We start from the raw sequence: 26,322 nt of genomic DNA, 5'->3' as shown, positions 1-26,322 counted from the left end.
CTGTTAGGTGTCTTAACTTCTCATTTCCTTGCTTTTGTGGTTTGTGCCAGGCATGTTGTATGTGCAGCAACCCTAACTTCTTCACAACAAAGTGCTTTTAGATATTAATTAATTGGTGAAGCAGATTCCTTTCATTTGTGGTTTGCTATGTTGTGGCCCTTACCCGCATAAGTATCTGCTAAAGTGGACCCCTGTATCTATGTAAGGTGCCCTTGAAACCACAAACCCAGATTGCCAGATCTTGAGTGAAGGTGTAGTTCCATTCTATAGATCAAGAAAACACATGTGCTTGGAAGCAATTGTAATTTCACTTACATAAGAATACTCTGAGAAATACACTGGCAGCTATATTTTAATTTAATTGGGCAGCTATATTTACTTTGATTAATAAGAGTTATAGCTAATATAAAGTTTACTTTAGTGTCATTTGGAATAGAAAAATAATCTGGATTATGTTGCTATATTGCAGGACTGAATGAGAGCCAACAAAAACTTGACGTCATTGACTTTGCTAAGAGGAAAGTTAATGTGGAGGTCACCTGATTCTGTCATATGACCAACACATTCAATTTTAGCTATTAGTTTTAACCTATAAAAATGGCCATTTATGTAAATGTAACTCTCCACCAAATTAAACTTGATTTCTATCCAAATTCCATGTACTCCGTAACAGTCCTTTTAAGAACCTGTTTTCCCTAATTAGCCCAAGAAACTATACAACTTCTTAGAAAGACAAGGTAGGTGAGAAAATATCTTTTAATAGTTATATTAATAAATTAAATTAAAATTAATGTGATATTTAGTCCAATACAAGTTATTACCTCACCCACTGTGTCTCTCTACTATCTTGGGACCAACAAGGCTACATCAATACTGCAAACATACAACTTTTTGACACTCTGACAAACAGTATAGAATGGAATGCTCTTTTTTTTCTCTTTTTTTAATCTCAGTCACGTCTAGATGTCTGAACAAGGCAGCATGATAGAACATGCACTGAAGATGCAAGTGATGATGCAGGTCAACTCCATCCACAATAATGCACAGGTACTGCAAAAATGAATTCCATTTTCCCAATGAGTTCCATTAATTACCTTTAACATTTTAGTTTTAAAGAAGTATAGTTCAATTCTGCAAATACACAGGAGAAACTTTGCTAATGCGGTCAATGGTCACATGAGTCAACTCAAAGAGATGCAAGCAAGGTTACCCACATGCATAAGTGTCTGCAGGATTGGTCTTCTCAAGGTTGTATTTATTAACTCATCATGAAATAAAAACAAAACACGTTTTTTCATTATTCCCCATATGTTTAATACAATGAAATTTATATATGTGTAGAACAGATCAGGTACTATTTTTTTACAGGTTTCTGCCTTCTTCAGTAAATGGGGATTTAATTACTCAGTTTTTCTTTCTATTCCCCTCATTCAATGTGTGGACCACGCCTTTATGCACACCATCCAACCCTGAGTTGAATGCAAAATTACTGATTTCCTAAAGGGTGTTTTTATGATGCTCTCACAATTATATCTACTTCACAAACATTAATAAATTTATCTTCATAACACCTCTGAGTGGCATGGTATTATCTTAATTTTATAGCTCGCAACCCTGAGACACAGAGTGTTAAAGACCAAAAGTGTCCACTAATTTTGGGTGCCCAAATTGAGACACCTTGGGCCTGGTTTTTCAGAATACTTAGCATTTTTATAGCACTTTGTGTGTTCCAACACAGAGCCAATGGAGTTCAGTTGCAGCTGTGAGTGTTCTGAGCACCAGAAAATCTCATGTGGAGCACCAGAAAAAATGAGGAAAACACAATTAGCGGCCAATTGTAAACATTTCGGTTTAAGAAACTTACCCATTGAAGTCTGTGGCAGAGACAAAGAAAGGATCCAATTAATCAGAGTGACATAAATTTCCTGATCTATGGGGCCACTCCTACTTTTCCTGCAATCCTCTGCCCTAATCCACTACACACCATCCAATTTCTGCAACGAATGAGGCAGGGTCCTGCAGACCATTCACTACGTACACATTTGATTGATTTCCAAGCCCCAGACATCCTGTGCACTGAATGAGGCAGGGATCACGTGGAAAAAACAGTTTGTATTCATGTAATTGAAGTCTTTCTCATACATAATGCATATGCACAATCCTTAATTCTGGTATTTTCTAATTTTTGAGTGCTTCAATTGCCACCTACCATTCTTTTAACATAATAGATTACATTAAAATAAAATTTCTATATTTTGGTTAGTTTTTATTTTATCTGCGTCATTAGGGAATGCACCATTACATACACAGCAGAGACCTCTTCCATTTGAAGTAGTAGGCTATCATCCTCTCTGTGGACCACACTTTGCCACTGGGTTTCACAGCTATTTGCCACCAGCAGAGTAATGTAGACACTCAGGACTCTTGGGTTCAATTCATGGTCTCTAAGTGAGTGTGCTCTATTTGTTTTTAGACCCCTTTGCCCAGGCTGTCTTTTCTCCTCTGCTCCTGTACACCCCCAATCTCCTTTCCAACCTCCTATAATTCCAGTTCTGTCCCCTTTCCCTTCTGCTGTCCCTTATGCTTTATTTTTCCTGCTCCCAATCTCCCTGTTCCCCTCACCTCCTGCATTACTCAATCCTCTGCAGTCCAGTCACTGTTTCTTCCTCCTCTTGCACACTGCTTGGATTGGGCCCCAGCAGCATGAGCACTGAAAGCACAGGAGAGAAGTTACTCTCAGTTACTGTGCTCAGCATTAAAGCGTCCTCTGGCTGCCAAAAAGAGCAGTTGCAGGGAAAAGCCTGCTCAGCCTCTGCACTGGGGCATGCTCATTACAGATGGAATAATTGGCGAATTCAACTGCCAAACTAAAGATTTCTGTGGAAAGGAACATTTATGAGTTTCTACCCAATTTTAACACGTCTCCTCAAAGCAAGTGCGAACTGACAATTTTTAGAGGCTTATAACATGGACAAATTTTATATGGACTGCAAAAGATACATCCCTGATACCTGGGCAACCTCCTTTCCAAGTTTCAAGTCCCTGCTACAAAGCATGGCGGTGCTTGTTTATCTTAACTAAATGGCTGTAAGAATTTTTTAATGTGGGCAAAACAATGTATTTTCCCCCAATCTCATTCTTAGAAATGGCTGAACTGTTATAATAGAAACTTTCCAAAAAGTTCAGCCAGGTCTGGAACACTTCAGCACAAACAGTTAATAATCTTGGGTAATGGTGGATGGACCACTGCAAAATGCAGATTTATTTCTGGAACAATATTCATCTTTAGGGATAAAAACAGGAAACAAACACTGAATATTAGGGCTATAAGGAACTTTATTGCCCTGTAAGAAAGAAAGAAAATTTTAGGAATCTGAACTTGATCTTCTTTGAGAAGAAAACAGATTTTTTTAGACAAAGGAAATGCAGTGGATCTAATTTACTTCAATTTCAGTAAGGCATTTGATACAGTTCCAAATGGGGAATTATTAGCTAAATTGGAAAAGATGGCGATCAATATGAAAATTGAAAGGTGGATAAGGAACTGGTTAAAGGGGAGACTACAATGGGTCACACTGAAAGGTGAACTGTCAGGCTGGAAGGAAGTTACTAGTGGAGTTCCTCAGGGATCGGTTTTGGGACCAATCTTATTTGATCTTTTTATTACTGACCTTGGCACAAAAAGTGTGAATATGCTAATAAAGTTTGCGGATGACACAAAGCTGTGACGTACTGCCAATACAGAGAAGGACCGGGATATCATACAGGAAGATCTGGATGACCTTGTAAACTGGAGTATTAGTAACAGGATGAAATTTAATAGTGAAAAGTCATGCATTTAGGGATTAATAACAAGAATTTTTGTTATAAACTGGGGACACATCACTTGGAAGTAACAGAGGAGGAGAAGGACCTCGGAGTATTGGTTGATCACAGGATGACTATGAGCTGCCAGTATGATATGGCCATGAAAAAAGCTAATGCGGTCTTGGCATGCATAAGGCAAGGTATTTCTAGTAGAGATAAGGAGGTGTTAGTACTTAGGAACAAAGCCACCATTCTCATGCACTTTGTAAAAATGCGGAGGCTGTGGATAGGCCAAATGGCAGGACTGCAAACTGACAGTGGGATTCGTTGACCATAAATCTAAGGAATCTCCTGTGGCTTTGAGGTATTGCCACATGGAAATATGCATCCTTTAAGCTGAGGGCAGCATACCAGTCTCCAGGATTCAGGGAGGAGATAACAGAAACCAGACTGACCATGTGAAACTTTATTTTCTTTATGTATTTGTTCAGCTTGCAGGTCTAGCATGGGTCTGAGACCTTCTTTAGCTTTTGAAATTAGGAGTAACCCCTTTCCTCTGCATAAAGGAAGAACTTCCTCTATGGCTCCCAATAGGAGGAGAGATTAAATGGAGGAGAGGCAAACAGAGGGAGTTTGTCTGGGACTTTTGGATCTGGTTTTGATCAGCAGGGAAGAATTAGTTGAGAATGTGAAGGTGGTCGGGAACTTGGGAGGAAGTAATCATGATCTGATATAATTGAAGATCCTAAGGAAAGGAGGACATAAGAACAGCAAAACAAGTACACTGGACTTCGGAAAGGCAGATTTCAACCAACTCAGAGAAACAGTATGCAAGGTCCCATGGAAAGGCCAATTAGGAAGAAAAGGAGTCAAAGGAAACTAGGAGTTCCTAAAAGATGTAATACTAGAGGCTCAACATTTAGCTATTCCAATGCAGAAGAAACATAGTAAGAGCCACAGGAGGCCAATGTGGCTGCACAAGGAGCTTTTTAGCTATCTCAAACCAAAAGGGAAAACAAACAGGAAATGGAAGAAAGGGCATGTCACCAAGGAAGTGTACAAGGGAATAGAGTGTAGGGACAAAATCAGGAAAGCCAAGGCAAAGAATGAGTTACAGCTGGCAAGGAAATTTAGAGAAGGGGTTCTTCAAATACGTAAGACAAAAAAGAAAGATCAGGGATGGAGTGGGTCCACTGGTCAATGCAGGTGAGCTGATAACAGAAGATGATGGCTTGGCGGTAGCAGCACACTGAGAAGGTTCTGGGAGTTGTGGTGGATCACAACCTCAACATGAGTCAGCAATTTGATACTGTTGCAAAAAAAAGCAAATGCAATTTTAGGTTGCATTAACAGGTATAGTATGGAAGTCACAGGAGGCGATAGTACTGCTCCAGCAATGTATAGAAAGGATGCTGAGAAACTGGAAAGGATCCAGAGGCAAGCAACAAAGATGATCAAAGGGATGTAATGCAAACCATATGAGCAAAAGCTGAAGGAACTAGATATGTTTAGTTTGGAAAAGAGGAGATTAAGGGGAGACATGATTGTGGTCTTCAAATACTTGAACGGCTGCCACAAAAAAGAGGGAGAAAAGTTGTTCTTTCTTGCCACCCAGGGCAGAACAAGAGGCAATGGGTTCAAAGTAGGGCTGTCGATTAATCGCAGTTAACTCACCCAATTAACTCAAAAAATTAATCGCGATTAATCAGTTTTACTCGCACTGTTAAACAATAGAATACCAACTGAAATTTATTATATATTTTGGATGTTTTTCTACATTTTCATATACCGTATATACTCGTTCATTAATCTGTTCGTTTATAAACAGACCCCCCCTAAGATGGATAGGTAAAAAATTGTAAAAACTGTACGACCCTTTCATAAGCCGACCCTATATTTCAGGGGTTGGCAAACTTTGGCTCCTGGCCCGCCAGGGTAAGCAGCTGGCGGGTCAGGACGTTTTGTTTACCTGGAGCGTCTGCAGGCATGGAGCCCCTCAGCTCCCTGTAGCTGCTGGGTTGCCGTTCACAGCTCCCATTGCTGGGAACGGCGAACTGCAGCCACAGGGAGCTGAGGGGCTCCATCCCTGCAGATGGTCCATGTAAACAAAACAACAATGTATTTTATATTCAATTCAATGATTTCATAGAGTTTAAAATCATCAAATTTTGGTGTAGACCCATTTATAAACCAACCCCCTCTCTTTGATGCGTCGTTTTTTTACCAAAAATATTTGGCTTATGCATGTGTATATACGGTATATTGTATTCTGTGTTGTAACTGAAATCAAAGTGTATATTATTTTTATTACAAATATTTGCACTGTAAAAATGATAAGAAATAGTATTTTTCAATTCACCTCATACAAGTACTGTAGTGCAATCTCTTTGTAGTGAAAGTGCAATTTACAAATGTAGTTTTTTGTTTGTTACATAACTGCACTCAAAGACAAAACAATGTAAAACTTTAGAGCCTACAAGTCCACTCAGTCGTACTTCTTGTTCAGCCGATTGCTAAGTCAAACAAGTTTGTTTACATTTACAGGAGATAATGCTGCAGTCTTCTTATTTACAATGTCACCAGAAAGTGAGAACAGCCGTTTGCATGGCACTTTTGTAGCCGGTATTGCAAGGTATTTATGTGCCAGATATGCTAAACATTCATATGCCCCCGCATGCTTTGGCCACCATTCCAGAGGAGATGCTTCCATGATGATCATGCTTGTTAAAAAAAAAAAAGAAAAGTGTTTTTATTAAATTTGTGACTGAACTTCTAGGGAGAGAATTGTATATCTCCTGCTCTGTTTTACCCGCATTCTGCCATATATTTTATGTTATAGCAGTCTCGGATGATGACCCAGCACATGTTCATTTAAAGAACACTTTCACTGCAGATTTCGCAAAACAGAAAGAAGGTACCAATGTGAGATTTCTAAAGATAGCTGCAGTACTTGACCCAAGGTTTAAGAATCTGAAGTGCCTTCCAAAATCTGAGAGGGATGAGGTGTGGAGCATGCTTTCAGAAGTCTTAAAAGAGCAGCACTCCGATGCGGAAACTACAGAACTCTAACCACCAAAAAAGAAAATCAAACTTCTGCTGGTGGCATCTGACTCAAATAATGAAAATGAACATGCGTTGGTCCGCACTGCTTTGCATTGTTATGGAGAAGAACCCATCATCAGCATGGACGAATGGAATGATGGTTGAAGCATGAAGGAACATATGAATCTTTAGCACATCTGGCATGTAAATATCTTGCGACATCGACTATAACAGTGGCATGCGAATGCCTGTTCTCAATTCCAGGTCCTGACTGAAAAAGGAGTTTGGGAGAGGTCGCAAGGTTATTTCAGAGGGGTTGTGGTATTGCCACCCTTACTTCTGTGCTGCCTTCAGAACTGGGCAGCCAGACAGCGGCAGCTGCTTACTGAAGGCCCAGCTCTGCAGGCAACAGTGCAGCAGTAAGGGTGGCAATACTATACCATGCCATCCTTACTTCTGCACTGCAGCTTGCGGCTGCTGTGCCTTCAGAGCTGGGCTCCTGGCCAGCAGCTGCCGCTCTCCAGCTGCCCAGCTCTGAAGGCAGCCGCACTGCCATCAGCAGTGTAGAAGTAAGGCTAGCAGTACCGCAACACCCCCTACAATAACCTTGCAACCCCCCCAATGCCTTTTTCAGTCAGGACCCCTACAATTGCAACACCATGAAATTTCAGATTTAAATAGCTGAAATAATGAAATTTATTATTTTTAAATTCCTATGACCGTGAAATTGACCAAAATGGACCGTGAATTTGGTAGGGCCCTACTCATCAGGAGATGAGCACGAACCCAAGGCTGGCTGAGGTGGTGCTTCCCCCAATTCCTTCAAAGAGTATATCAGTACTGAGTGAGATATCTCTTGAAATTGAGAAATTGGCACCAAGAGACTCAGAAGATCGCATGCCATGGCATATGCCTCAGGTGTTGACGGCACTGATACATTCTCTTGCACTGATGAATAAGATGGTGCTTCCTTACAGATTGGTCTCAACAGCACCACTTGAAGTGTTGTCTGCACCAGGGAGTGTCTGCTTCCAACCTTGTTTGTTGGACATTGGTACCAAAGACCTCAATCTCCTGGATGACAGTTCCCTTGATGCAGTATACTGGCTTTTTCTTCAGGACTGAAGAAGGAGATTGACACTGAGATTCCGCCATGTCAGGAGGAGTACTCCTAACCAAAGCAGAAGTGTTCTATGGTCTCCCCAAGCAGGAAGGTTCCAAGGGTGGGGGCAGGACTGCCTCCATAAGAAAGTGCTTTATAGTTTGACCTCCCTGTATTTTTAGTTCTGGACTTAAACTCCCTGTAGATTTGGCACTTTCCCCTGATGTCAGCTTCTACAAGACACTTCAGGCACCTGAAGTGCAGGTTACTGAACTGCAACAGCTTCTTGCATCCATCACAAGGTTTGAAGAACAGGGACTGAGGCATGCCCTGGCATCAGGCAACAGTACCCAGAACCAGTGAGAACTGAAAAGTACACTGAATACAATGGTAAAATAGGAAACCTACTAGGTAAAATACTACACTAAGACTATTAACAAGTACCAAATATATTCAAATGGAAAGAGTAGGAAAGAGGGAAACTCTCACAGTAGCAAAGTAGTACACTGCCACAGCCATCATGAGCAGTAAGAATGAACTGGAGGGTGAGGGGCATGGGCGGATCTCTCCTTTATATCATTGTGCAGCAGCACGAAGGAGCAGACAGTGCACGTGCTTTCCTGACTGGTACCATGAAGGGAAAATCTGATACTATTAGTATACTGGGCAGGCACACACCTAAAGTTGAGTGGACATGTGCAATCACTTGAAACCGAATCAGATTGTCAGGATGATAATTGCCTATCTGACTTTTCATTTTTAGTAAGACACTTAAGAAACATTATTTAGTGAATAACTTCCAAATAATCCTACCGCCAAGCTGCTGAGATGCTGTTCTTCAAGGAGTCGCTGCATTTCTTCCAGATTTTGCTGGAACAGAAGTTGGTCACTATCCAAGTTTGTTCCACTGTTTTCTTGGATCATTTTATCATAGCCACCATTTGTGGAGATCTGCTTCCGATGTAAGAAGCCATTTTTAGATGCTGATGAATCAGAGGGAGAATCTGTAGTTCTTGGTGTGAAAAAATAAAAATTAAGCCAAAAATAACTAAACTATGTATTTCTTGATCTAACTATATACTTTACAATACATATCTTTTAAAATAAGAAATATACTGAAGTGCATGGCAAGAATATAATATCTCCCAAATAAAGGCAACATAATATATACATAATTCCTCGTGGGGCTGATAGCACCACCGATTATTAAGGCTGCGCAGTTGCTTATAGCTTTGCCAAACTTTAACCATTTGGGCTGGAATTTTTCATGCTTAATGACTGCCTCAGGATGAATTTTTTTGGAAAGCTTCTGCCAAAATGGTTCAGCCATTTCCAAGAATGAGTCTAGGGTTTCTTTTTGCCCACGTTAAAAAATACTGGTGATATTTTCTTTGAGAAGCTCTAGTGTCCCCATGCCTTGGAAGAGGGATTTGAATTTGACATAGGGTGGAGGAGAGCTTTGTGTCAGGGATGTGGTTTTGCCATCCCACGAAAATTCACCCAAATTTGGCCAAGTTATCATAAGCCTTTGAAAAACTGGAGTTCACAAATGCTTAGCAGAGACTTGCGAGAGCTTTGCAACTAAACTCCCCAAAGATAATGTGTACATTGTACATGCGCCAGCCCATGGTTAAGCAAGATTTTCCCTGCAATTGCAGCTCTGGGCTGCAGCAGGCTGGGTCCCAGCACTGAAAAAGACAACAGGAAGCCTGTTTCTCCTGTGCTCCCAATGACCGCTGGGCCCCAAACAGCTGGGAGGAGGAAGCTGCCTCATTTGAATGCAGAGAAGACAAAAACCAGACTAGGGATGGGAGTGGGGGAGTACATTAGGATAAAGAGCCAGGGAGGGACAGCTGGGATTGGAAGTAGTGGGGGAAGAGGAAAAATGGGACTGGGAGTTGGGATGGAGAAAGACTGAGACTGGTTTGGCAAGGAGACTGGGAGAAGACACTATGACTGGAAGCCATGGAAGGAAACAGGTGGGAGATACCTGGGAGCCAGTGAATCGGGTGGAGTGGAAGACTGACGTCAAATGAGGAATTGACTGGCAGGGGTGGGGAGGAATGGGACTGAGAATCGGTGGTGCAGGGGGAAGGAGCAGGTAGTAGAGACAGCTTGGAGGAGGAGTCATGGTGCATGAGAACTGGGATTGGCTGGGCAAAGACTGAGACACAAACACAATGGTGATCAGGGACACACTGAGACTAGGTGAGGGAGGAAAACTGGAGCCAGGGAGGAAAACTGGAAGTCACTGAGGACAGGAAATGTGGGCAGGGGTGACTGAAAGGGAGAGAGAGAGATTGGATGAGGAGCCGGGAGGGTACTTGGTCTGGTTGGGCAGGACATTGAGAACAAGAAGCTGTGGGGGAGGGACAGGGAATGACTGGGCAATGAGACTGGGATGAGAAGCCTATGGAGTTGAGAAACGACAGAACTGGGACAGGGGCAGGTAAAAGCGGGAGGGGAAGAGGAGATCAAGCTTGGGGGGATTAGGCAGAAGAGTCTATGCTGCCCACTAAAACACACACTCCTCTGCAGCCTGGAATAGAACCAAAGGTTCCTGACCCTCAACTTTCCTCTGCTGTCAGAAAATCATAGACAAATCATAGAAGGTTATGGCTGGAAGACACCTCAGGAGGTCATCTAGTCCAACCCCTACTCAAAGCAGGACCAATCCCAACGAAATCATCCCAGCCAGGGCTTTGTCAAGCTGGGCCACAAAAACCTCTAAAAATGGAGATTCCACCACCTCCCTAGGTAACCCATTCCAGTGCTTCACCACCCTCCTAGTGAAACCCATGAAGTGTTCCATTCCCCACTAGTGCTGGTCCACAGAGAGGATGACAGCCTACTACTGTTATCAGTTAGCCACTTAATTCAAGTAGGAAAAGTCTATGCAGTGGATATAAAGATTCCAGCCTTTCTGATGATCCATGTAGGTGTCAATATGGCATCACACTATAGAGATTCTATTTTTTCAGATTGCTTTTTTAAAAAAGAACCTAGAAAATCACACAGAATAACTATATTCAAAGAACATTAAGATTGCAAAATCAAGCACTCATAAATTAGGAAATGCCAGATTAAAGTTGACTGTGCAACCTTAATTCAGCCCCCTTGTGTTGTACATATTGGGATACAGTCTTTAATTAAAAAGAAAAGGAGTACTTGTGGCACCTTAGAAACTAACATTTATTTGAGCATAAGCTTTCATGAGCTACAGCTCACTTCATCGGATGCTTGTCTTTAATTACATGATCACATGCTATTTTTATAGAAGTTGGAAAGTATATAGTGGATGAGGCAGAAGATTTCAGAAAGAGAAAGGATGGTCTCACAATTAAAGCAGTTGAATGCTTTCCTGGAGAACTGACTCTGCCACAGAGTTCCTGTGTGATGCTGGGCAAATCACTTAAACAAAACATTTCACGTGGGGTCAATAATTCTGTGTTTCTCATTTTCTGGGTGCCCATCTTGATACACTGGGAATCTGATTTGCAGAAATGCTGTGCACTCTCAGCTGCAACTGAAGTCAATGGGAGCTGTTCTTTGACCACAGTAAGTACTGTACAATGCTAAGTACTCTGAAAAATCAGGTCCTAAGTGCCTCAAATACAAAACTAATAGATAGTCTCGACCTTAATCTTTGTACCTCAGTTCTCCATACATGAAATGGGAATAACACCTACTCATATCATATCTTCTTGTGCTTCAGCAATCCTGGGTAGAGCTGGGTGAATTTTTTTCAACTAATAGTTTATTCACTGAAAAATGCAATTTTGGATGACCCAGTATTATTCACTAATATGTGCTGAGTTCGCTGAATAGCTTTGACCAAACTGAAATTGCAATGTTTCAGAATGGTCAAAATAAAATATTTTGTTTCAACCCAACTTGAAATTGTTATAACGAATGACCACAAAATGTTACTGGGAATGACAATGAATAGGCATTGGGACAGAAAAAAATAGAGAGAAAGACTCTATACCCTGATGGTTAGGGCACTCGTTTAGTATCTGGGAAACCCAAGGTCAAGTCTGTGCTCCAATGACTTTTTAATTATTTATATCAAGTGGAAGAGTTTCAACAGGAAAAATTACAAAAGACCAATGCCACATATATCCCATAGCCCAGGGGCTAAGACATTGTCTTGCAACATGGGAGATCAAAGTTCAAATTCCTTCTTCACACCAGGTAGGGGGAAACCAGGGGAATTAAACCTGGGTCTCCCACATCTCTGGTGAGTTTCCTAACCACTGGGCTAATGCTCATAATGAGGGTTCCACCTCCTTCTCCTCCTCATTCCTGCTGTTTGTAAAGCTATTCCTCCTTTGCTTTTGTTAAAATGCCCAAAATTGAAACAAAAAATTTCAAGTTAGGCTGGAACAAAATGTTTCATTTTGATGAGACTTGAAATTTTTTCAACATTTCAATTCAACCCAAAATGAAACCTTTTTAAAAAAAATTTTTGGAACTGCCCAGAAACAAAGAAAATTCCTTATTCATCCCGTTCTAATCCTTGGATGGGAGAATGGCCTTTGGCAGCCACTGCAACTGGTTCAGGCTAGAACAGTCCCGAGGCTGCTCTAACTGATGCTGGGCATTGAACTAGCCCCCAGGATTAGGGGAGTGTAAACGTTTGCCTCCTTTCCTCTGCTTTTGTGCCATGTAGACATCAAACAATTTAAGGATATGACACAACATTTTCATTTTAATAGTACTCATAGCAGCATTTTTTGCTACTTGATAGTTTGCCAAAATTTCCAAAAGAGTAGTGTTAATTATTTGCTGTATAATACAATGCATTAACTAAATAATTTAGTTTTTAAACACAATAGAATAAATAGAAATGTTTACCTGCAGGTACTTTTGTGCCTATTAGATGATGATAAATATAACCTTGATGTTAAAACTGATCCTTGAATTTGTTCAAGTGCCTCTTCTAATCGAGGAGCTGGTTTTCTCTGGACTATATGAGTTAAAGGGAAAGACACATCATCAGGAAACATTCTATAAAACTTTATCATAAAACATTTTGGCCAAAATTTTCAAATTTGGATACCTAAAGTCAGACTAACAATAAACAGAAATGGTTTGATCATCACGGGGAGCTGGGGTTGCTCAGTACTGCTGAAGACAAAATCCAGGCCAGTTCTATTTAGATGCCTAAATATGGATTATTCAGGAGCCTGATCTGAATTTGACAATTTTGGCATTTGTCTTTAGTCTACATTGCTGAAAGAAATATGCAATATACCACTCTTTTTGTTGTTGTTGTTTTAGCCAAATCATATTATACAACCTGATAAATGACTGAATAATTCTGTCCAGTATTTTCCCAGGATGAATTATGGTCTACTTTCCACATCACAGGTAGTAGTAAAGGAGGGGAAAGATGGTCCACAGAACTGTTACATCTCCTTTTGTGCAGGTGGGCAGAACTGGGGACTTTCTCCACCTCCTTAACACATTAGGTGGTGTAGCTATTGACCACTGGCGCCATTTATTCCTGCCTTGAAGCAGCAGGGAAAACACAAGAGCGTTTGCAAAAACAACTATGAGTCCTTGTGGCACCGTAGAGACTAACAAATTTATTTGGGCATAAGCTTTTGTGGGCTAAAACCCACTTCATCAGATGCATGGAGTGAAAAATACAGAAAGCAGTATAAATATTACAGCACGTGAAAAGATGGGAGTTGCCTTACCAAATGGGGGGGGGGGTCAGTGCTAATGAGGCTAATTCAATTAAGGTGGAAGTGGCCTATTCTCAACAGTTGACAAAAAGGGGTGAATATCAAAGAAGAAAAAATACTTTTGTAATGTTAATAAGGCCAATGCAATCAAGGTGGACGTTGCCATTTCCAACAGTTGACAAGAAGGTGTGAGTATCCGCAGAGGGGAAAATTACTTTTTGTAGTGACCCATTCACGCCCAGTCTTTATTCAGGCCTTTTTGATGGTGTCCAGTTTGCAGCCTGACTCTCACTCTGGGCTCATGGCAAAGCCATGATTAAGTCCTAAAGTAGTACCATCCTTTTTTTTTTTTACTTTGATATTTGATCTTAAAGTCAGAGACATTAACTCACAGTTGATGCTGCTGCATTTGTGACAACAAATCTGACAAAACCCTGTTATTATTTAAGTGACATACCACTTTTGAGGCTATGGCTATACTACACAATTTTTTTGTTCAATACAGACCCAGTCTTAGGCTGGGTTAGGGTGCCCCCAATCCACTACTGCTTTGAGCTGGCTGGCTTGATAATACCATAGAATATTTGGAACAGCTAGTCCACCCTGTTTAAGGAATCTGTACAAAGTATCTACTCTCACTCTTGGTTTTTTCTTATTCCATATAAATTCTAACAGCATCCTCAGTATTCCTGCTACAGTTTTATCTAGGATAAACACAGAAAGATTTTAAAATAAGAAAGATATCCTTGTCTGAATATTCATTTTGACTGTGGCTATTCTTCCCAATCAAGAAACTGCATACTTTTTTCATTTGCTGAAGTAGTGGTTTGACATTTAACTCACAGAGTTCTTCTAGGTTGTTTGAGATTTGAATTGCCAGATATCTTATAGAATTTGTACCCAAATGTTTTCTGGAGGAGTGACTTTTCAGAGTCTGGCAAACTGAAAGCTAACATTTGAGATCTGGCGTAGTTTACTTTAAATCCAAAGTCCTGGATTTCTTTATACACTCATTTTAGAGAAATACTCGGTTTAGATAAAAACAATATAATACTATGTACATGTAATGCTATTTTCTAATGTGTTTCTGAATGTTTTAATCCCATGATAGATCCATTGTTCCTTATTCTCTGTGCAAAAGGCTCGATAACCAGCGCACAAAAAGTAAAGGAGACAATGAACATCCCTGTCTAGTTCCTCTGTGTAATTCAAAAAGGGGAGATTTAACTCCATTAACTTCCACAGCTGTTTTGGGCCAGTGTAAAGACAACTTATCCCTTTAAGGAACTGGGGGCCAAAGTTATGGCTAAGTTCCCTCTAAACTGTGCAGCTGTGCAGAAGGATATCAAGGGCTGCGCAGGTGCGCAGCGAGGAGAGGCGCCTCTCCCCCGCCACACATCACCTCCATATTGGTGCACATAACAAAATTCATTCCGCACATGGATGTAAAAAATTAGAGGGAACATTGCTTATGGGACAGGACTTGAAAAAGAAAGTTCCACTCTACTTTATCAAAGGCTTTCTCTGCATCTAGTAATAACAAGAGAAATGGATCTTTTTTGGTCTTGTACTATGGATGATTCCAAGTACTCTCCAAATATTGTCTGACATTTGCCTATCCTTAATCCAGTTTGAGCTGGATTTATAAACTGAGTTGATTACAGTTTATGCTTTGTTATACTTTGTTTTATATGTAACTGTATCTGTTTCTATCATTATCCCTTTTCACTATCTCCTAAATCTTAGCCTTTAGACAAGAAACATGTTTGTTTTCACTATAAATATATCTCAGTGCTGTGAGGTTACATTGGGGCTGATCCTCAGCTAAATCAAACAGGCTGGTGTGTGCACTGTTCCTTTAGAAGATAATTTATCTAGTAATTTCTGTGAGTATCCAGTGGTTAAGGGAACATTGGACACTGCAAGGGAACACTTTCAGGTGGCTTAGGGATTGGGGTACATCTATTGTTAACCTGCAATGCAAAGTGAGGGCTAGCACTGCCCTGAGGAGATTGTTTGGGTAGCTGACAGATTGATGGTGTCAGGGACTGACTCTAAGTTTAGTATAAGAGAATCTTCCTATCACTGGAGGTAGAAGGGTAACAAGTTGACTCACAGTCCTGGGCACTTTGAGGAAGCATTCTACTGACAAATACATACAATATGAGGATTCACTACATTGAGCGATGAATTTCCAAACCTGTTCTCCTGCGCTGGGAAAAAGGGAGATGAGCACGCTGGAACTTTTCAGTTGCTTCTTGAAGTTTCAGTTTCCTTTGTTTCAGGATCTGTTCTCTAAATCTTAGTTCTTTTTCTTCTTCTGCCTTCTGTTTTTCCTCAAGTGCTCTATTTAAAAAGCAAAAACAACAGGATATCTTGTTTTTCTGATGAACATAACCCATCACACAGGAATTATAATTACACTCAGAGAAATGACTTCATAAAACTATTTGCATAATATTATAATATCCTGTTTAGTTTAAAAGTTTACTTTTGACAGATTGCAGTGCCACACAAACTTCAGAGTAACTGGAATATGAGGGTTCAGTTGAGAACATTTTTAAAATTGGACAATGTCCTACAAGTGCCAAGAAGAGGGGTCATATCACAATCTTTTTATTTGCTAACTTTGGTAAGAAGATCTGACCCTCCCTTATGAAAGGAATATAAGAATTGCCAAGCAGATTAGACCAGTATCTGGTCTCTGACAGTGGCCAGTACTAGATGCTTCACAAGGAAGAGTTCTGTAACAAGGCATATCCTCCCTATAATACCCTTTGCTGGCCAAGTGTGGCATTGCGGGTGCTCCCTGCCTCAGTTTCCCATGTCATCAATAAGTTTAATGAAGCTTTACATTGGGAACAATGCCCCTTTCTGAGGGGTCTAGTTTATGAACCACAGACACAGAGAAAATACAAACCTGGGGCCCTAGACACTATTTGACCCTTCCTCTCTCCACTGTGTAAGAGTGATTAAGACTCAAATGGGAGTCTTGTTACACACCACAGATCTGAAGTCACTGATAATCTAGGTCTAAGCATTAGACCTGCTTTGGGACAGTGTCTCTGATGCAAGAGACTGTCCACTGTGCACTTTTTTGGTGGCTGGACTTAAGAACCTGAGGGAAAAGGGTGTCTTTTGCTCATCGTTTATGTTTATGAACCTTGTTTATGGCGTTTTCCCAAATTAATGCTCGGTTACTTCCCTCCTTTTGTTAAAAGGGGTTTCTTTTCTACACTCAGACTCTGTGCTTGTGAGAGTGGAAGTATTGCCTCTTACAGGCGCCCAGGGGGTGATATGTAATTGTCCCAGTCTACTGGGTGGGGTTTGAGCCTGTTTTGTGTTGTATTGTTGAAAAGAAACCCCTAGATATTGAACCCAGCCCTTGTTGCTCCCAACTCCAACAGGCAGAAAGGTTACACAAATATTCCTGCAACAGTGACCACAGACTACATTTTTGAACTCTGTGGCTAAGGGATGACAATGACTAGAAGCTCATCTTCCAGTTAAAATCCCCAGCATGTTTAGTCTAAATTCCCATTGACATTGATGAGGACTTCTGCTTAAAAACGATGTCATGAAATGGCCCCGAATAACTAACAGTAGGTGTGTCTATGCCAAAAAATAATTTGTAATCCAAATATGTCAAATTAATGCTGGATCCAGTACTAGATGGATATGATAACTGCCTTCTACTTGCTTGAGACAGTAAATAATTGAGTGATTCAAGCTGAAATGTGCCCAGATCTGAATATAACCTACTGGAAAAGGAAGACATGTACAAGAAAACTATAGTAAATTTAGATTTGAATTTAGGCCACCTAAAAACCAGTTACAACATAAAAGTCCTATCATAAAAGGTCTTTCCTACACTCCTTCCTCAAGCTAAATTCTGTTGACCTTATTGGCAATTATGACTACATAAGGAGTATGCAATCAGTCCATTTGTCTCATTGAAGGGTAGCAAAATTCTCCTGTGGTTAAAGGAAGGTATTGGGAATCAGGACTTCTGGTCCCAATTCTGTCAATGGCTTGCTATGTGACTGTGAGCAAGCAACTTAGTCAAATGTTGATGTTGCTTTTGTTTTGAATGTTGAAATTGAGACACTTAAGATCTGATATTCAGAGATCCTGAACATCCCAAAATACAATGGAAGTCAATGAGAGCTGCAGGAACTCAGCATCTCTGAAAATTAGGCCCTTGGTGTATCAAACTGAGATCTCAAATGTTACTAAAAATTGTGGACACTTGGTGGCATGGGGGGCCTAGAGGGAGAACATTTCTGTGGCTCAATTAACTTTTCTATAAAACTGGACTATTTACATACCTGACAGAGATGGTTTGAGGCTTAATTAATGCTGTCAGATTCTCAAATGGAAGTGCAAGGTATTATTATATTTGCTGTTTGTTTTACTATTTATAAAACAAGGGCATTAGGAGGTATGTTGTATTATACCACTGACTTTTTTACTAAGCAATAAAGGTTATTTTCATACACACACCTGAAGTCATTTGTACTTTATACCTCCAAAATAAACAAGAAACATTGTATGAAGATGGTGTCAATAGAAGCAAGGAATCCCAATGGATTTCATAACCTCCCCAAATTTTACAGGCCTAACCCAATGACCCACTCATGAGGAGGTAAACCACATCCCTCTCAATGGAACAGCCAGGAAGAAAGAATAAGTTAAAACTCAAGGAGCTTCCTAGTCCCTACATTATTTTCCCCACAAAGGGGAACAGTAGCTCTTGATTTTCAAGTTTTCTATATTTTGTATATTTCACAATGTATTCATGCTGAGAACTTTACAACTTTCAGACTGCTGAGCAGAACAAAACAGGTAGTTTCCCTTTCATCTTCCACTTGTTAGGAGAAGATCTCTCACAACACACTTACAGTTCAACCACTGATAAATTATATCTCAGATGCCATACAAATAAACAATTATTTATTCTATATACATCATACCTACATTATTTAACTAATAATTTTACCTCAATCATAATCTAGAAACACATCATATTTCTTAAGGCTACTATTATAATGGAACTCTTATGGAAGTGCATATAACATCTACATGAATACCCATTTAATGACAGTAGTCCACTATAAATACAGACTTCTAGAGTCTGTTGTTACATTAAGAGTATAATATTTCAGGATTAATAAACTAATGTACAGTGTACATCTCAAATGCATAGCAGTAACAACAGTAATGTAACAAAACTAAGCAAAATACCTTATCTTGCCATTGTGATTTAGTTTATTATTCTTTTCAAAGCTCATCAGTCAAAACATTGTGTTTGATGATTTTTAGCCAACTGTCATGTTTTTGCATACAACATGTATTAGGAGAGGTAGACAATTCAGAGTTGCCATTTAAAATACCCACAAGATGACTGTTACAAATAAAATAAAAAGGGTTCAATCTTGTATTTGTTGCAAATTCAAAGCTCCCACAAAGCCAATCAGAGTTTTGAGAACACAAGGAATACAGATGGGGCCCAGCAGATGAAGAAATATTGCTAAAGGAAGGTAATTCTGATCAACAAAGCTAATTAAAGAAAAAGTTTCCATAATAATGAGAAACTCTGAAGAAGACTCACACTTTTCATATTTTGGGTGTCTTATAACAACAAACTAATCCTCGATTCCTCTGGAATGGAGCTGTGCTACTATTTAGATCCATAGATTTTTTTTAAACAAATCAATAAAACAAATCTCTAACAACTTAACTAAGTCCTCACAGAACAAAATACAAACAACCCCCCCACAACCAAATCCCATAATTACTTACTTTCTTCTTCTGTTTGTCTCTATACAATGTTTTCGTGCCCGACTCCTACATATTTTTTGATCCTCTAATAATGCTTCACGCTCTTCTTCTAAATCTCTTTCAAGAAGAAATTTCAAAGTTCTGACCATGGCATTATGTTAAGGAGAACAGAAAATGTATCTGAAATCCTTGAAATTCCTATGCAGTATTCTTATTAAGTTTTAGAATGATTATAAAAGAGTTTGTAGTGTTCGGCACATATTTACAATTGGACTTTTCATGGGCATAGTAGTCTGTTGCATCCTTTCGCGTGATTGGAGCTTTATGTAGTTTTTTGAGAAAGTGTAAACTTTATCCATGAGCAACTAAAAGATGACAGGTTTCAGAGTAACAGCCGTGTTAGTCTGTATTCGCAAAAAGAAAAGGAGTACTTGTGGCACTTTAGAGACTAACCAATTTATTTGAGCATAAGCTCACGAAAGCTTATTGGTTAGTCTCTAAATTGGTTAGTCTCTAAGGTGCCACAAGTACTCCTTTTCTTTTTAACTAAAAGATGATGATTCTTCAAACTAATTACACAATGGCTCCTTATCACAAATATATAATTTTAAATAAAGGTACTGCCTTAATGTATATACACTAAGAATGTAACTCCATCACTTAGTTTCTATGACCATATCAAACCACTCAGGCTTTGCACTCTGGCTTTATGATGTTACCACATGGAATTACAACTTTATTATGCACAGTTGAGGATACATCAGTCCTTATTATCTGAACTAGCTACCAGACAGCAAGGTTATCAAAGGGAAAGTATTTCTTAAAATAACATTAAAAAAATCCCTAAATGGTCATTGTTTAATCTGTAATTTAATGAGTAATCCCAACTGAAAATTATATGATATTCTTGCTTAAAATACTTATCTATACAGTAAATGTCACTCTGGATCCAATATTTGCCTTAGTATTGTGTCCATTACTTTCCTGGGGCACCAATACACACACATGAATGTTTAATACAATCTGTTTAAGGAATCTGTAAAGTGCCTGTTGTTATAATACCTAGGCCTGGGATTTTCAAAGCAGCCCAAGGGATTGAAGCACTCAACCTCCATTAAAATTCAATGGGAGTTGAGTGCCTGACCACATTAGGCCTCTTTGAAAGTCCTAGCTGTCAGTTTTAAATATGATCTTTGTATTTTGGAACATGAAATGTTTGGATCAGAGACTGAGTGTTTTTCTTTGTCTTATTCAAAACCAAGCACGTCACTACTTAACAAATAAATAATAATAGTATCTAATCAGATACTGCCCTTATGCTTAGACATTACAGCAATGGGTGCAGTAGAAATACAGTGATTAGGCACACAGGTTATATAGACAGCAGGGAAACAAACACATAGGCTAGACATTTCTGGTAGTTGCCAACCACTGTACTACCACTGGTACAGTAGCACCAAGGGTAGCAATAGTGGGAGCAAAAGTGCACACAGACCACAGGCTCTGTTATTGCTATGTTGTCTAATCAGAGCAAGTCTCACTAACAAAGTAGTAAAAATAAAAGGAGTACTTGTAGCACCTTAGAGACTAACAAATTTATTTGAGCATAAGCTTTCGTGAGCTATAGCTCACTTCATCGGATGCATTCATCGGATGAGCTGTAGCTCACAAAAGCTCATGCTCAAATAAATTTGTTAGTCTCTAAGGTGCCCCAAGTACTCCTTTTCTTTTTGCAAATACAGGATAACACGGCTGCTACTCTGAAACCAGTAGTAAAAATACTGCTGAGCATGAGTGCCCTGTCTACTCAAGGACTCCCATCATTTCTACCACAGGTAAAGATGAATCAAATTGTGCAGCAGTGAGATATCCCCAAGATATCTACCGTATGCAAGACTAGAGAAAGACAGAAAGTTCAAACCAACTAAAACCAAATGGTTTTAGGTACTGTTTTATTCTGATGTAAAAAGAGACTGTTTTTTATGCCCATGTATCTTGCTGTAACATCACAATATATTGCTCCAAGATGATCAAAATGGTTCCTTCTAGCTTTAGAATCCAAGAATAACCCCATATTGCCACCACTCTGGGGGGCACCACAGGGACTGGGTACCTTGGGTATCCTGACAATAGTGTAAGCAGGCCCCTCCTGTAAAACCACTGGGGAGGATACGCCCATCCATTCAACAAACCCCACCCCCATCTAAACAGGAGGGCAGTTGAGCAATCCTGAGTCCCACCCATCCCTGGGGTGGCTGTCCCACCTATTCCTAAAGCAGCCACCTCTTGGGACCGCTGAATCAAGCCTCTCCCGCATATCCCCAGTGAGTCACCCCATGGGGCCTGTCCTCCCATCCCCAGCCTCCCTCCTCAAGAGGCCCATTCCATGCACCTCTTCCCTTCTTCCCCAGAAAGCCTGTCGCTGGGGCCCGTCTCCCCCTCCTCCAACGTCCCCCGGGGCGGGGGGGGGGAGGGGGAGCCCTCCCGCGGGGCCCGTCAGCCCTCCCCCTGCAGAGCCCGCTGTGGCCAGGGCCCGGACCTGCGAAGGATACGCGCACGCGCACGCGCTGCCCGCGAAGGTGCCGGCGTGACTCTGGCGGGCGCTGTCCGGCTCTGGGCGGAAGAGGCTTCTCCAGCCGGGGCCGCCCGGGGCAGCAGAGCCCGGCTCCCGCTGTGCGGGGCTGACGCCCTCCGCGGCCCGCACGCCGGGCTCCATTCAGCCCCGCCGGGCCGCCCCCATGCCAGTTCCTGCCTCCGGCCCGCTCGGTCCCTCACACGCAGGTCAGTGCGGGGCGGGGGCGCCCACGGCCCCGGGGCTCGGCCGCCCCGCAGCCATCTTGGCAACCGGAGACGCCGCTTCCTTCGCAACGGAAACCAGGGACGACGCGAGGGGAGGAGGAGGAGCCTGGGCACCCTCGGCAAGTGAGACGGGGGCGGGGCCTGGGGCAGGGCGGGGGAGGGGCTGGGGGGCAGGGTGGGGCCTGAGTAGAGGGCGGGAGTGGAAGCGGAAGGGGCTTGGGTGAGAATTGTAGGGAGAAGCCTGTGGGGAGGATGTTGCTAACCTCTTCAAAACCCTTAAACAGCCAAGAAATGAGTTTTTTTTTAAAAAAAAGATACACATTTGGGGTTCTTTTTATTTGCTGTCTAGTTTTTGAGCATTTAAGGGATCCTGTTTTCTAAGAAAACTACTTCTTTTAAAAAAACGAGTATCTTATGTAATCAGGAGACTCTTGGAGCTGGGGCTTTACCAAAACACCAAACATAACCAGTCTAGTGATAACATTTTGTGAGAGCTGGTAATACTGGGACACCTTTATGGGTAAATCATGTTAACAGTTTTGTAAGCTCTCACAATTTTAGAGTTCTTCTTAAAGTCCCAGCTCCATGACTTGTATCTGGTAAGACTGTCTGCTTGTGTAACCCACACACTTCTTTGGTGTGGTGCTCTGTCCCATCTAGTAGCACCGGGACCACTTAGAGAGAGATTAATGTGTCTGCTCTACAGCCTTAGCTAAGAAGGGTCATGTGGCTTTTATCTCATGCAGTAGATGTTCATGCACTAATCTCCAGAGATCCCAACTTCGATCCCACCTGCCAACAACCAGGGTCTGTTGGTGTTAAAAATGGGGGCTTGTCGGGGATTTCAACAGAGAAGTCTCTGATGCTTGGCATATGCTTCCTCATCAAGTTGCAGTGGGGGAGGTTCAAGTTGCAGTGGGGGAGGTTTAGATTGGATATAAGGAAAAACTTTTTCACTAGGAGGGTGGTGAAACACTGGAATGCGTTACCTAGGGAGGTGGTAGAATCTCCTTCCTTAGAGTTTTTAAGGTCAGGCTTGACAAAGCCCTGGCTGGGATGATTTAACTGGGAATTGGTCCTGCTTCGAGCAGGGGGTTGGACTCGATGACCTTCTGGGGTCCCTTCCAACCCTGATATTCTATGATTCTATGATTCTATGATCTAGGAGAAGTATGTAACCCACACACCTCCTGGGTGCATCTAGTGGCACTGAGACCACTTAGAGAGAGATTAATGAGTTTGCTCTATAGCCTTAGCTAAGGGCCATGTGGCTTTTAGCTCATGCAGTAGAAGTTCATGCATTTAGGTCCACCAGTCCTAGGTTCGATCCCACCCACCAGTGACCCCACCACTTGCTTGCTTTCTCCAAGTTTCTAGCTTTCATGTTTGCCGAGAAAAGCTGGAAAACCTGAGTGCACCTTGAAAAATAGAAGAATATCCAAAAATACTCCTATCTTAAAGATCCTGTCCTAAAGATTAGAAAACAATTTCATGATTTTAATCCAATCTCATAATTCTTTGAAGCATGAACTCATTTTTGAATGCTGGGAGTTGGCAGTACTGATGTTGTTTCAAATGGGCCTTTTATTGGCTCAGAATCATGATATGGAGAACAATACTCATTGCTGCACTTTCCTCCCATTTGGAGGCATTTGGGAGGATTTTGTACTCCTTTCGTTCCCTCCACACAGTGCAGCACTTGGCATATAGACACTGCTCATCAGCAGGCAGGACAGCCAAGCTAGTGATGTGGCAGCACAGGGTGTTAACATGCTTAACTGAGAATGTTTACATGCTTTTAGAATAATAATAATTTTTTTTCTCTAAAAAGTAAATAGCATTATGTGGAATTCTATGTTTGTTGTCTCAACTATTTCCATATTGTTCCTGATTTATGGTAAAAGGATGTCATTTTCTACCTGTCTACAAACTAAGGCTGGATTCTTTGCTCGTCTTGTTACTGAAAATAAAGATTTTGCAGCTCAAAACGTGCTTCAGTGAGCCTATTGCCTTCAGTGGATTTGCACAGATGTAACTGATTACCTTAGTAAATCATTTTGTTTGTTGATGATGCAGAACATGAAATAGAATTCAGCTCGCTTTCTGCTAGCTGTGCTAACTTTGCAATGCTAAAATGAATAGACAGCAATGAACAATTATATTTGTAATTACAGTACACAGTTATAACACATAATACAAAAAGGGAGCAGCTGTGTGGAATAAAAACGTACTGTTTGTTCCGTTAGAAGAGAAGAACTGCACTTTAAGCAATAAGACAGAACAGGGTGTGTAATACTGGGATATTGCCATACCTTGGATGAGATGTCAGTACAAGGCCAAAAGCCCCGGTGATTTCCTGGCAAGGCACTTCTTGGCAGCTATGTTTGTTTTTAAACCACTTCTTCTCTTTCATAATGTGCAGCTGTTCTGTGGTTGTACTGATGAGAATAAAAATAATACTTTGCATTTGAGTTCTTTTTTCAACAGTGCTGTACAGGGCTCACCATACTTTCTGAGGTAGGCATTATTATCACCATTTTACAAATGGGAAAACTTAACTCAAAAGGCTAAGAGACTTGCATAAAAGTACCCAGCATATAAATGTCAGAGCTGAGATGAGACTCCAAGAATCCTTGCTCTCAGTCCCCAATGCTAAATACTAGCGCAATAGTCACCTTGTATGCTTCCCACCAGTACAAAATTGGTATAAAGCATTAACAAAACAGAATAGTAATGTTTCACATCCACTTTTAAGTTGGGTATATTGTCACAATTCAGGGCAACTGCACCTGTATTTTACTTCAGTGTTCCAGCAAGGGTAACCACTTTCAGGCTTCCAGCTTCCCAGCCATTGCTTTTCTGCGAGGAGTCCCATGTCTCTCTCCCTTCTGAATGGAGTATTGCCAAGCTGCACAGTTCCCTGCCTTCACTGGGTCATGTCCAACACAGGCAGGTTTACCAAGGACATCTGCTTGCTTTCTCTTCAGAGACAGTTAACAGGTGTAATTGCTACAGGTATAAGGCACCACACAGTTCTTTCTCTGAATGACTATTTTATTCTTCAGGTAAAAGCATTACAGAGAAAACATATTAAAAACAATTAAAGATCCTACATGCATGCTAATAAGCTCGTCAGAGTTCAACTTAATATGGATTCTGGCAGGTGTAGTCTTTCAACGCCAAACCCAAGGGGATTCTTTGCAGTTACCAGTTCATCAGAGCTTCAGCTCAGAACAAGCACACAGTCTTATGAGGCCTCAGTAGGCCCAGTGCTTCCACCCTATCGTAAGGATTGGGGCCCTCAGGGGACCAGGAATCATTTCCATTTGATTTATCAGGAAGAAGGCCATGAGACAGTTTAAAACCAGACTATGTATCCAAAAACCATTTCTTTGCTTGTTGGTCCCTGGAGAATCCAGTCTGAACTAGTATATGTGCACCTTTCTAGGGATGTGGCTTCCAAGGGCTGATAATGGAGGAAGTACATTATCACCTCCCTCCCCACTAGAGAACATATACAATTGTATTTTTAATACAATATACCCCAAAAGGTATTCATCCTAATTCAATAAAGTTTAATGTAAATCAATAAAATAGGGTTACCATAGTTGAACATTCAAAAAAGAGGACACTCCATGGGGGGGGTATTTGCTCGTATCCCCACGCCCCCACCTCAACCCCACCCCCATTCCAACCCCTTCCCCTAAGTTCCCACCCCAACTCCGCCCCCTCCCTGCCCCATCGGACCCCTTCCCCAAATCCCTGCCCTGGCCCCGCCTCCTCCCCTGAGCATCTCGCGTTCTCCCTCCTCCCCCCTCCCTCCCAGCCATGTGAAACAGGTGTTTCGCGGCGCAAGGGCTGGGAGCTAGGGGGAAAAAGCGGGCACTGTCTCAAGTAATCAACATTTACTTTCTTTCTCGAATGATCAACATTCACTCTCTTTCCTGAACGATCAACTCTTCTTTGGGGAAAAATAATAATGTCAAAATCCTGGACGTTTTTAGATATTTAAAAATTCCTCCTGGGCGGTGATTTAAGAACCAAAAAGCCGGACATGTCCAGGAAAATACGGACATATGGTAACCCTACAATAAAATG

At 41.2% G+C, this 26,322-nt stretch overlaps 1 protein-coding gene across 1 annotated transcript in view; it reads right to left on the bottom strand.

Moving 5' to 3' along the window:
* The window catches only part of CEP126 (centrosomal protein 126), a 47,779-nt gene extending 25,499 nt beyond the window's left edge, over positions 1 to 22,280 (bottom strand). Inside the window, exons 1-5 of the mRNA XM_084651835.1 lie at positions 21,978 to 22,280; positions 19,447 to 19,566; positions 15,845 to 15,990; positions 12,809 to 12,920; positions 8,765 to 8,963 (exon numbers count right to left, since the gene is read on the bottom strand). Of these exons, the coding sequence (XP_084507961.1) occupies positions 8,765 to 8,963; positions 12,809 to 12,920; positions 15,845 to 15,990; positions 19,447 to 19,566; positions 21,978 to 22,141 (741 nt within the window). The 5' untranslated portion in view covers positions 22,142 to 22,280. The remainder of the gene's footprint in view (positions 1 to 8,764; positions 8,964 to 12,808; positions 12,921 to 15,844; positions 15,991 to 19,446; positions 19,567 to 21,977) is intronic.
* Positions 22,281 to 26,322: the final 4,042 nt, after the last annotated feature.

This window comes from Lepidochelys olivacea, assembly GCF_965140295.1.
Source record: "Lepidochelys olivacea isolate rLepOli2 genome assembly, chromosome: 1".
In the NCBI taxonomy this organism is placed as follows: Eukaryota; Metazoa; Chordata; order Testudines; family Cheloniidae; genus Lepidochelys; species Lepidochelys olivacea.
The sequence above is the reverse complement of the archived record's forward strand: the minus strand, read 5'-3'. Positions and strand labels throughout refer to the sequence as shown.